At 35.1% G+C, this 13,593-nt stretch overlaps 1 protein-coding gene across 1 annotated transcript; it reads right to left on the bottom strand.

The window, feature by feature from the left end:
- Positions 1–4,488: 4,488 nt before the first annotated feature.
- LOC137806868 (protein STICHEL) lies at positions 4,489–11,485 on the bottom strand. The gene is made up of 6 exons (XM_068607207.1): positions 8,832–11,485; positions 8,390–8,609; positions 6,701–7,258; positions 5,681–6,371; positions 4,795–4,873; positions 4,489–4,703 (listed from the first exon to the last, which is right to left on the bottom strand). The coding sequence occupies exons 1-6, from the start codon at positions 10,944–10,946 to the stop codon at positions 4,608–4,610; spliced, it is 3,759 nt and encodes a 1,252-aa protein (XP_068463308.1). The 5' UTR covers positions 10,947–11,485; the 3' UTR covers positions 4,489–4,607.
- Positions 11,486–13,593: the final 2,108 nt, after the last annotated feature.

The raw sequence follows: 13,593 nt of genomic DNA on the forward strand, positions 1-13,593 counted from the left end.
TTTGGGGAGAAGCTCTAGTTACAACATGCTTTTTGCAAAATAGGATACCACATAAGAAAACTAGTAAAACACCCATGAGTTGTGAAAATGTTATCAACATAATCTTAAATACCTAACAATGTGGGGGTGTTTGGCTAAAGTGATGTTACCTTATCTTAAGAAGGGGAAAATAGGTTCTAAAACTCCTGATTGTATGTTCTTAGGCTATGTGAAACATAGTGTTGCCTATAGGTTTCTTGTTCTAAATAGTTATATAGTTGGACGTAACACTATAATAGAGACAAAATATGTTGAGTTCTTTGAACATGTTATGCCCTTAAAGAGTAGTGGTACATTTGAACAACCTATAGATACTGCTAATGATGCCATGTGTGAGGATGTGAGGAGAAGTAAAAGACAATGAAAGGAAATCTCCTTTAGAGATGATTTTTACACTCGTCTAGTTGAAAATGATTCAACAAGTTTTTAGAACCTACTAGTGTTCTTGGTGCAAAACATTGGGATAAGGCCATTAGTATTGAAATTAATTCAATTAAGAAAAATAACATTTAGGCCTTAGTAGATTTGTCTAAAGGTGCAACACCCATTGGTTCTAACTGGATCGTTAAGAAAAGCTATCACTGTGATGGATCTATAAAAAAATATAAGGTAAGATTAGTAGTGAATGTTTTACTCAAAAACCCTACATAGATTACTTTGATATTTTTGCCCAAGTTACTAGGATTTCCTCTATCTGTCGCCAGCTCTAACATCTATCCATAAGTTAGTTATTCCCTAAATGAGTATTTAAAAAGCTTTTTTGAATGATGAACTAGAGGATAAAATTTACATGACTAACCTGCAGGATATGCAGTTCCAAGTCAAAAGAAAAATTTACATGACTAACCTGAAGGATGTACAGTTCCAAGTCAAAAGAAAAAAAATGTGCAAACTTGATTATGTTATACTTTGTGATGATTTTTCTATTAGTAATGCTGAAAAATTGTGTATACTAAATCTGAAAATGGTGAATGTGTCATTATATGTTTATATGTAGATGACATGTTGATTTTTGGTACATGTGATGATATAGTTTTTACAACAAAACTTTTTCTTGGATCTAAGTTTGAGATGAAAGATATGAGTGGAACAAATGTTATTATAGGAGTTAGAGTCATAAGGAAGGGAGATACCATATTACCATCCCAAGAAAAATACACTCAGAAATCATTTTTGTGGAATTTGGTTACTATGACTTTAAGTCAGTGAGCACTTTTTGTGATGCTAACTCTAAATTAAAGAAGAACATAAGAGAATCTATTTCTCATAGTCAATATGCCCAGCTAACTGGGAGCTTATTGCATTTAATTAGTTTTTCTAGATCAGACATTGCTTATGCTCTAAGTAGACTGAGTAGGTACACTCAATGTCCGAGTCAGGATCATTAGGATGCGCTTGCAAGACTCGTGAAATATTTAAGAGTACAATGGATTATGTCATTAAATATAGTGGATTTCTTGTTATATTAGAATAGTGCAAGGATGCTAACTAGATCTTAGAATGGTTGTGTTTACTCTTGGGGGTGGTGCAGTTACATGGAGATCAAACAAGTAAACAATTATTGCAAGATCAACAATAAAATCTAATTTTTTTGCTCTCAAAATGGCTAGTAGTGAAGTTGAGTGGTTAAAAAATTCTTAGCAAACATTTTTTTAGGAATGAAATCAACCCCATTTGTATAAATGCATTGTGATTGTCAATTGGCAATAGATATTGCTAAAAATAAAACCTACAATGGAAAGAACAAACATATACAACTGACACATGATTTGGTAAAACAGTTGTTAAAGAGTGGAATGGAAATCGCTCCATTGATTATGTCATTTTAGAACGGAATTCGACAGATTCTCTAACAAAACCCTTAGGGAGAAAATTGCTTTTAGAAACATCGAGGGAAATGAGACTTAAGTCACTTGCAAACAAACAAGTGATGAAAACCTAACCTTTGTGATTGGAGATCCCATGAATAAGGTTCATATGGGTAAAAGCAAGTTATCAGTTTTGCTAGCACCATAATTGATTTAATATCAAATTTGTCAATTCTTATGGTGTGTGAAAGGGTTAAATATTGCATTATCGAGAGGGTAAACTTTGTGACTAAAACTCTATGAGGTATAAAAGTTTTAACGTCTAACAAATATTTTAATGATTTTCATATCTCTTATGAGCGGTGTATGATTTGCAACATACACTTGATGAAATCACCTATACGAGTGTTAAGTGAGGCCACTTGCATGAGATCTTCGCAAGATCTACAAAGCACTCATGAATATCAGACACGCGCATGGTCTAATAAGCGCAACACAACAATAACAACATCAAATGTGGTGTTATATTGTTATTGATAAACCGCTAACACATATTAAGTGTCTTGCTTCATATAACTTGCTATACCAATTACATTGTGTGTTAAGTTCATCAATCTAGGACTGGTTCATATAGCTTGTTATACCAGCTCTAACGCATTACATCTCATATGAATCCAAGATTTTCTTCTTTCTTTTTCTTCTATTTTTTGCAATATGTGGGGGATTGTTGTAAATCGATATCACAAGAAGAAAAGGAGAAGTGCATAACGACTTGGAAAAGACTCTGCTTTTTTTTTTTTTGGAACGGTTGAGTGTGGAACATTGAAGAAGTTGCAGAAATTCTCAGTGTCACTAAAGAACGTTGCAGAAATCTTGGTCTTATCTGCCAATGGGCTTCCTCTGCTAGACTCAAATTGTTGGATCCTCCTTTATTCCCGCAATAGCTCAACAAGGGTTTGTGGTTTCCTCTTCCATCTAGAAATAAGTGTTTCTACCGTGCTTATTCAACACACATCTCTCACAACTTCTTCACTCTTTTACACATATTCATTCTTTCTCTTTTCTTTTCTAATATTTCCAATGACTTGGGTTCTTTTACTCTTAAGATTTTAAGAGTTTTCTTGCTAGTTTTGAAATTCTCGATTATTTGAGAAGTTTTTATTGTATCATAGGAAATTTGCGCAATATACTACTGATAAATCCTTACGAACAATGATTAACTACGTCTTAGAAAATTAACTTTGTTTATGTTTTCATCCTTTATTTACTACAGATCTTATTACCCATATTAAAAGTATATGAAGAATCTTATATATAAACCTTTTGAAAGTAAAAAGACTAAGTAATTTTTCTTTTAGGATACCTAGAAATGTATAACAATATTTTAGGATCTTTAATTGACCATCTTCCCAAAAACTCTCATTTCTAAAATTTAAATTCTTGACATGCATAAAGTTTTAACTCATTTGAACAAGTTCTTCTCACAAAAAACGTAATTAAGAAGCTAAAACAACAACTTTTTAACTAGTTTAAAATATGAGTTTAATCATCATGCATTAGAACTTATTTAATTAAGATTTTAAATCTATTTTAAAATTATCAAATTTATTATATACAATTATATATAATTAGATAATAATAATAATAATAATAATAATAATAATATTATGATCATTTGTACTAGTAAGTGTATAATTTGCTTTTGTATTTTAAAAAAAAATTCAAAAGCTACATGACATGTCATGTAATAATGAAATATTTGAATTTTCTATCTTAGAATTTTTTTTATCAATACTAGGCTTGGAAAAGTCTCCAAAACTTAAACTTAATCAAATTTTATGGAGTTTTCCTCTTGTTAGTTGAACTAAAATCAACCTATTGGTGCTAGAAGTTCTCTTGGCATTGTTGTTTGTTAGAGGCTGTTCTTCTTTCTTAGGGATCCAATTCCTCTTTGCTAAGTTTATGGGGGCTATTATGCTTCCTTCGTCTACCTTACTTTTTCTTAAGGCATCTCATTCAATATCCATAATAGATAGAATAAATATTTATTTTTTTATAAAGATATCAAGTTTAGAGTTTATCATAATATTTAGATGACAATCACTTATAGACTTGTTTATTTAGAGTTGAGTAATAAACTTAATATGTTTAGTACAACAGTATGTCATAAAACATTTTCTTAAATTTATTTTTATTTATAAACTCCTTATATATTGTTTTCCTTAGTTTTTATTTTTGTTTTTCTGCATGAATTTAGTTTAATTCTCTATGTTTATTTTTTTTTCTTTAATGTTATCTTCCATGTGATAATTAATAGAATATAGAATGCCAGCCTAGATAAGATGTTATAATTATGTTATAATTTATAATGAAGTCTTATATGAATTTTATACAAAGAAGTTATTTCAATTCTTTGATTTATCACAAATGTTAGAAAAAATAATTTGTTATGATTGAAGTATACTTTTATCACGGTTGATCAAGGCCAGTTATGTGGAAAGTATACAGGTAAGCATTATTTTGAAAAGGCATTTTAAAAAAATTTGTTGATCAATATAATTAATGAGCATTAAATATATATTAATAATTTTTTGAATTATTTGAAAATAATATTAAAAAAATTTGTTCTTTAAAAGGAAACTGAAAAGGTTTAATTGTTCCTCTTTATTACGTGTTTGATAAAGGATGATGAACTACATAACATTCCCATTTCACGTTCTCATCCTTCAAGAATAGCTCAAAGAAAAAAAAAATCCTTTCTTATCTTTTCCGCTCCCTTCTCTTTGGCTTACCGCAGTCACCAAACACCGTAAAACCTGCACCTCTGCGCGCTCTAACTGGGGTGCCACCTTTCACCTGCTCACAACGAACATAAACACAAATACAATGTTATCTTTGTTCAGCTTTTTCAGAAGCTTGGTTATTCAGAGCAACAAAATGAAGTTACCTTTATTACCCTTCTCGGCTTCGACTTATTCCAACATAAAAATCCACAACCACCAGCTCCTGACCCCGATTCATATCCCCTGCAGAAACCAACAAATCAACACAACATTTTTTTCATCAACCAAACTGCATGAAACAATAACAAAGGCAGCAAATTTTGATTGCCAACCACGAATTACAAAGAAAAATGTCAAAAAGATTAAAAGGGCGGCCTCTAGCAGAGAAGTTTAGCACATATAAACAGCAATCTGAATGGATGATGAATAAGGTACTTAAATGCAATAATTTCCTGATGTTGAAGACATACCACAAGAATAAAAAAAGTATTAACACTTAATTAACTATTGTTGATGGTCAGATGTCACTCATGTCAGAGTCAGACACCGTTAGGGGGTCCATTCCAGGGGCCAAAGTGCAAAGGCTCCACACAGAGCTAACAGGCGCACATGCCAGTTCTTGTGTGACTGTATTGAATGCATAAACCAGATATAAAACAGCATCTAAAATACTATAAGCATCCATGCCAACCATAAAATTAACTAAAACCAATGCAATGTGTCCAAAATGGTATCCCACTATTTACAAATAATAGTATTAGTAATTTTATGACATTTACTACTCAAATTCTACCTTCTATAAATAACCACATCCCCATAATTTCTCAAGGGAATAATTCAATGGAGTTTCCATTGCATTCATGCTTCATTTTTAACTTCAAAGAAAAAATATTCCACTATCCTAGAAATTAATGCATGCACTCACGAAGCATCTCACAACAGTGATGGATATAGAATAATGCAAGGAATTCAACATGCAATATGCGAAGTTTCCAATCGTATGTTTGTACGAGAGAGTGGGAATTGCAATATTGAAGGAGGAAGACTTACGGATGCTCTTTTCCAGGAATTGTTGCTAAACTGTTGTCATGCAATAAACTTGGGGACATGGGAAAACGATCTGCCTTTCTACCAGTCTGATCCTTCTGTGGGACCCTTCCATTTTTAAGGGTCAAAACTTTGAGTTCATTATTGGGGTCATCTTCCCAATGCTGGTGAGAGGAAAATCTTGTTGAATCCATGGACTCCATTGGGTCTACACCATTCTGTGGCAGTACTTGATTCTTCTCGGGTCTCAAACGACTTAATGATCCAGGGGAACCTTTCTCTACGGCCTGTAACCATGCAGTTTCCAGCCTCTGCTCACGAATGATGGATTCAATTCTATGCATTGGATTATCCTGTTTCCTCTCTCTCCCACCATTTCCTTCACCCAAGACATCCGATGAAGCAGTCCTAGATTGAAGGTTTCTATCCAGTAAAGGAGGCAAACTAGAATAAGACTCCGTTCCATTCACATGGCCTTGTCTTTGCTCCTTCTCAGAAACCACTGTTGACTCACCCTGCTTTACACCTGTTAGATTAACCTTGTTTTCACCTTCCCCATCTGCCAAATGGATTATTCGGACCTCCACATTGCGCCTAAGAACCATTTCCATGGAGTTTGTAATGCTTCTTAAAAACCTCTCAGCCCGAACTTTAATATCTGCGTCACCAAAAGCAATATATGCTACCAAAACACCTGCAACGAGGACTATATCAGAAGAGGGAATTATGCATGATAAAATAAATGCATTGTTCTAGTGAAGAGAAGCATCTTGTGAAGATGCACATGTTCCATTAAACTAAACATTGTTAAAATATCTACACAATATCTTTAAAGGGTGAGAATGATACATAATAGAATAAGATGACTTGTGTTATTTTAGGGACACTTTTGTTCCTTATTATAAAAATCTTTATGTCATCAGAAATACCTTGTTCTTAAGGAATCTATCATATATTGTCATTTATTTGTTATTCTCAAAGATGAAAAAACTTCAATTTTGTGCAAAAATATTATTAGCGTACCTTCTACTTCGCATACGGACACAAGCTTTCCGTGATGGTGCAGCAGCTGCCTCAATGTCTTAGAGTGACACTTCTCAATACAATGCACCCAGATGTCACATAACTTCCCTGAATCTATGCACCTATACATTGTATTCTCCACCATCAGATCATCAGATGATACAACTGTGGAGCCATCATCTAAGACTGGGCTGTTTGACGGCTTTGATTTCAAGCTGAAACCTTCAATCTTTGATTCCTTTTGATGGTTGGAATCATCATTTACTGCCTTTTGCTGGGATCCGGTGTATGCTGACTTTCGAGGCACATATTGAGGGTCTGACTTGTGCGTGCAAGAGGTAACATCTCTTGAAACACTTGATGGATCATCTTCAGTTGTCTTGCAGCTCTGCCTCCTACTGCTGCTTGACTGCGTGAGATCAGGAGAAGGTGTGGAACCAAGCTGCAAAAGAGTTGCTGTGAACCATGTACAGCGTTCACTGGATGTTCTTAACTGTTTCTCAGCCTCTGAGAGAAGCTTCAAAGCATTTTTTAACCTCTCCAACTCTGATTCATTCACTGAGCAGGAAAAAACAAGTGTGCATTTCAATGATCATCACATGGCATTATAACAACAATTAAAAGGGATACAAAAGCACCCAGGAAGTCCAGGAAAGAACCAGAAATATCAAAACTAAAAATAGGAGTAGGTATCAAAGCCACAGTTATCACAATCTTATGATTCACAATTTGATACATTTTTGTTACCAACCAATTCGTATTTCAAGATAAATCTTAAATGACTCCGTGCATCTTAAGACACATGGATGAATATGTTCACAATTTTGTATAATCGATACAATGCAACTATTCATATATTTTTATTTTTTCACCAATTTAATAGGAATTGGAAACTTATCCTATTTAATTATTCCACCTTTGTTTCTCATCTCCATTCAGCTATTCAATTGTTCTGTTTTCATTCTTGTAAATAAAAACTTCACAAACTTGGATATAATTAATAGTTTTGCTTAGTTTGGACCTCTTCTAAAATTGTTTAATCTATTTCTAGTTTAAGTTCTTTACATTGAACACTATATATTATTTATATCATATATTTGAAATAATTCTTAATTGTACCTGGCGCTTACAATTTGATTCAAAATTATAATTCACAAGAAATAGCTCGGCGATTCATTATTTGAATATCGATTTAATAACCTTGGTCAAAGCCAAATGTCACAACCGAAAAACAGGATTTAGAAGCAGATCCAGAGGCTTATTGTTGAAATTCATTATATTAGAGAACTTAATACTTTTTAAATGATTAGACTCCGTTCAGTTGACAAATGTATGCTCTAATAAATACAAAGCGAAAGAACATCTATAGAAATGAGAGGGCATTCATTATATATCATATAATACACATCCTTCCCTTGGTTTTCCATTGAGAATTTAACCTGGACGATAAATCAGTAGCCTAAGCACAAACATGATATAACAGTATTAAATGCAATATCCTGCTATTGGTTCATGTTTATCAATATCCTTTGGCTATAGATGAGAGCTCATGAATTTATTGATCATTCTAAACTTTAGAATAGGAAAGGGCATTGCACTAGATAACACCAAGTTATTCTGTGTGTTTTAAGATGAATGACATATTATGGTGAACATTTAGATGAATAAAATATACAAGATTGTACTCACAACTCCGTCCACCAAAGAATGAATCATCAGGTCTGGTATCAATGACTGCATATGACCCAGCAATGATGTCCATGATAAGGCCTGCTAGTTGAGACATCAAAACCATTGGATCAACTCCAGAGTCCATCAATTCTCTGGCTCTTTTCACTGTCTCTACAGTATCCGATGACATTGCCAATTCCAAAAGTTCCAATAGTTTTTCATCTGAAACAACTCCCACCTGTTGCAAGTAATAAAAAACAGCATTATGTTTTTATGATAATCACTCGTACAAAACAAATTGTAAAGTTAAAAGCATTATTAGAACTGTTATAGGCATATTTGGGACCCAGAAGGCTTTTTTTGCTCATTTCCTAGGACAGCTGTTAAAAATATGATCATCTCATAATTAGGTGTTTGAAAACATGAATCTGCCAAAGAATACTAGTCGCAACAAACTCACAAGTTCATTGACAAGAGAAGTAGTAATTCTCTTCCCCAGCAAACTAAGCTGTTCTAACATTGTTTCTGCATCTCGAAGTGAACCATCTGCATTCATAGCAATGAGGTCCAGCGCATCTGCTTCAACATCAAGGTTCTCCTGAGTAGATATTTTCCTCAACCTGGTCACAATATCCCCATCTTTAATTTTATTAAAAAGGTACTTTTGGCAACGAGATTGTATTGTCCGTGGTACATTGTCAAGATCAGATGTTATAAATATGAATACAACTCGCTGGGGTGGTTCTTCCAGAAACTTGAGAAATCCCAGCCATGTCTTGGAGGGCAACAGGTGACACTCGTCAATAACGAAAACTGTATATTGTAGTGAGGCTGACGATGACCCGGTTGACAATCTTTTCAGGAGATATCTAGCCTTATCAATTCCTCTCTTATTGGTTCCATCAACTTCCAATAGATTACTGCTCTTACCAGAAATACAATCAGTGCATTCCCTGCAGTAGCCACAAGGTTTACTTTCATCAGGACTCGCACAGTTCAAGGCAGCAGAAAATATCCTAGCGGTTGACGTTTTGCCAGTCCCACGGGGACCTTGAAACAGATAAACAGGAGCAATGCGTCCCCTGGAAACAGCATTGATAAGTGACTGAACAACAATATTCTGGCCAATCAGTTCACCAAAGAACATTGGCCTATACTTTTGACTGAAACAGCGACTATTCTCCGGCGTTCCCTCCTCTTCCCCTTCCCCATTGAGAGCTACAATCTCCAATCCCTCTTGACTCCTACAACTAGATGACCACCTTCTTCCATCCAACCGGCTCAAACCCTCAAGATCAAGCTCCCCAAAGTTTGTTGAAAGTTCATCATCGCTCCGGCCGGTTCCCACAGACGACCCTTCTCTAACGTCACCACTGTTTGTGAGTAATGGAATGACACCTCGAGCACTCCTCTGAGAAAGTCTTCTCTTCTGAGAGGCCGAAACCGATCTGCGGTGTCTGGGATAAATAGTTTGACTCCCACAGAGCATGCTACTCCCTTTCCTCCTCAAAGTGTCGGACAGTGAGGGAGAATAGCAACTCCCACACATCCCTTTATGTTTAGGAGTCCTCTTGGACCAATAGCAAGGAATTCCACATCCTTGGCGGCCAGGCAAATCCAAATGATCATCAATCTCATCATCTCCATCGCCATCATTCACGGAAGTGGTGGTGCCATCCCAGGATCCAAGTGTGCTGGGATAACGGTGACCGTACCTATTGTAAGAACTAGTTGACAATGCAGGGGTGCTATAAGAATAAGAAGAGTCCTCTTTCCGACTTCTTCTCAAAAACTTTGACGAAGAGCGTGACCAATTTTTTTGCCTGAGTTTGAAGAGCAAAGGGGAAGTCCCCGAAATTGGTCTCACGCCCTCAGAATTAGTGTAATCCTCGGTATCATCAGAGAACTCAACAGATTCATCCCTGCTAAAAAAAGGCAAAGAAGAATGTCCCTCTAGCAATGCCTTCGAAGAACTCACAAAATTTCTTCCTGGATTCGTTTGTCTATGCTGTTGACACTTTGCTAAAAAATCTAAATGAGGGTTATTTTTCTTACTCTTTTTCTTAACGGGGACGGTTCTTCTCGAAACAAGATTAGCATCCCCACATCTGAAAATAGAAGAACGAGTGCCGCCACCGCCACCAGTACCACCAGCAGCCAGGTATGAATCACTCTTAGAGTCACAACCATTGCGAGCATCACTCAAACTGTCTCTGTCTCTGTCCCCAAGAAGCGACGAGGATCCCCCGTCATCACCATCATCGTCATCTTCTTCCTCATTGTATTTCTCACTCGAAGATTTGTAGTTCTTCCAATTATACAAGAACACCTTTTTCTCCCTCTCCTTCTCCTTCTCTTTCTCTTTCTCTTTCTCTTTCTCATTGTTGGGAAGTTGAGAAGTGGTGCTGAACCTTCTACTTCCACTGTCTCTGTTCCATGCAGCCACGGATCTTGATGAACTGAGTGGTGACTTCCAAGAAGATGTGGTGCCAGGATCTCTGAGAACTCGGGCAGCCTTGCGGATTTGGGTGAGTTCCTTTTTCAAGTGAAGCTCGGACACCCGCATTTCTGACATCTTCTTCGTTCTTCTTCTTCTTCTTGGTCTTCTTCAACCCACCGGCACCCACAAAGAATGACAAATGCCCATTTACCTTTACTCACACTATGAACATACCCGTTTGAGGATTCAGAGTAGAATATATGTTTATGGTGTAAAAATCACAGCTTTGTGAGTGGTAAAAGAGAGGGTAGAAGCAGATCTGACAGATGACACAGTTGAGCGTGTGTGAAAACGAAATGGGGTGTCTTTTTTGGTTGACCGCTCCTCTCTCTCTCTCTCTCTTCTTTGCTTGTTCCGAGTGAGTATCTATTTTTCTCTTAATAATACGTTAGGGTTTCCTTTTTCTTTTGGCGCTCCTAGAAGTGAAAGTGTTGAATTGAAATGAATCTGAGAGTGTTTGTTTGTGTGTGGGAGGATTCAGTGGGTCGTTTGGTTGCTTTTGATGATCATCGAAAAAAGAACCAACAATTAACGTAACATAACGTGCGATGGGATCAAAATGAAAATAAAAATAGAAAATGGCCCCTACAAACACGGAGACACTCCCAACTCACATTTGGTGGTAACTAAGGAAATTAGATAAGAGAAGAGAAAAAATATAAAAATATTCTTTCTTTCTAAAATGTCTTTTTTATCATCGCCTTGATTGATTCCTGTCTTGTTTCTCAAATTTTTGACTTTCTGTCCATCCTAATCCCATCTTTCTCTCTATTATTTCATTATCCATAAACAATAACCGCTCTTTATGACAAAATAACAACATTCCCTTTTATTTCTCTCTTCTTAGAAACACCCATTTCCACTTTTTAATTATTGATCGCCCAAAAAGACTCTACCTTTCCTCTCATCATAATTTCAATTAATATGCATCTTCCCATAAATAAATAAATTAAAAGTAATAATAAAATATGACTTGTTTCACTATTTTTCTGATCGAATCTTTATTTTCCCTATTCAAATAAAAAGTACCATATTCAAACATTCAAGAATCATGTTAAATAACATATCTCAATATAATGTGGCCAAAATTTTATAATCAAAAAATCTTTTCAAACCTTAACGATAATATCATTATAATCAATCATTGCTTTTTATAAATGTTCATTTAAAATTTTATTACGATTTTATATCTCTATAAGTTAAAAAGGAATGTGTATATAAAGTAATTTAATTTATGATATGTAACTATTCGACTGAAGTCAAGTTTTTTTTACTGTAAAGTAACCCAAGTATCTTGTTGAAATGTGTGACTAATGAGGTCCAGATTAGTGATTTGAAAGTGTTGTGGGCATTGAAGGCTATTGGTGCCATAGCATGGAAGAGTGGTTTTAGTTTGGTTGTATCACCGTCCTACATTCAGCACAGTGGTGTTATTGTATGCATGGTGAGTTGATCTACGTTGGTTGAAGCTACCTAATGATGTGAAATTCTTGTGACACTTTATGGTTTCTTTGTGCCCCTCAACTCAACGTACCATTGGGAGATACCTGGCAATACCACCCTACCATCACCCATCTCTTCTTATCATTATTCCACAGAAACAATAAATTAGGCAGCACAGTTACTTAGCCTCTAAAATAATTTGGCAAAACAGTGAGAATGACAGGTTGACACTAGAGTGTCCTCATGTATAGAATTAGCAGTAGTCTTTATCTTTGTGTCGACTAGTGACCATAGAAAAGTAGGCATGTGACTCAGATACCTTTCCTTCTACTTTTCACTCAACTCTCTTCTCCCTCCTCGTTTCTTATCCTTAGTATTCTCTTTCCACATAAACTTCCAACTTCCAACAATTTCTCCGTCAAAAATCTCATACCTAACTACCTTTCTACTCATCTTATTCATATAATAAGCAAATCAGATTCATTAGTAATGAAAACAACATTCATTTTTATATCTGCCATAATGAAATGGTTGGTGCATTTAACTTCACCCTTGAAACGTGCATGAGTTACCAATGCCAGATCACACAGTACTGTTTACTGTACACCCTAGACATGTCACCTTCGATTGAATTCGACAACAAATAACTGCGGAATCAATGTTATTAGACTTAACTGTCGTTTCTTATTTTATTCTCTTAAACGTAAAAAAATTAGTATAACATGCTTTTTATTATCAGATAAATTTTATGTAATTTCATTATTGATTTTAGTGACATTTATTCGGAATTAACTCAGAATTTGTGAAAAGGTGGAGTAAATAAATGTGGTAATTGCAGAAGCTACCCATCACACCCCTAAAATGATGAGAAAGGGAGACAATGATGCAGGCGAAAGGGGTTGAATGCAGTAGGTATGGCATTAAGTAGATGTTACTTTAGCAGCACAATATTGTTGCCATTACAGTCAAGGCCTTAAAACATCCTTGACAAAGGAAATTTGATGAAGTTAGTAATTAGCTGCAGATAGAGTTTTTAGTTCAATAGGGACAATTATCTCTATTTTCAGTTGTTAGAGCATTGATTTTGGTCACATTCACTACATAAGATCATATCCAAGAACACAGAGATTACTCATTCATTTCTTCCATATCACATTCTCTGTCTATACCAATTATAGAAATTTATGATATTTTCGTTATTATATTTGCACAAACAAACAAAAGTTATTCATTTTAAATCATAATTATCAAGATTTATGTTTGATGGAAGATATCCAAG

The sequence above is a fragment of the Phaseolus vulgaris genome, chromosome 3 (assembly GCF_000499845.2).
Source record: "Phaseolus vulgaris cultivar G19833 chromosome 3, P. vulgaris v2.0, whole genome shotgun sequence".
Taxonomy (NCBI): domain Eukaryota; kingdom Viridiplantae; phylum Streptophyta; class Magnoliopsida; order Fabales; family Fabaceae; genus Phaseolus; species Phaseolus vulgaris.

Excerpts from the sequence above, each read along its gene's own strand:
- LOC137806868 (XM_068607207.1), bottom strand. The coding sequence starts at position 10,946 with ATGTCAGAAATGCGGGTGTCCGAGCTTCACTTGAAAAAGGAACTCACC. Across the intron at positions 8,610-8,831 it reads CTTCTCTTGTCAATGAACTT|GTGGGAGTTGTTTCAGATGA; the intron begins GTGAGTTTGTTG and ends TACTTGCAACAG. Across the intron at positions 4,874-5,680 it reads ATTCCTGGAAAAGAGCATCC|GGGATATGAATCGGGGTCAG; the intron begins GTAAGTCTTCCT and ends TGGTTTCTGCAG.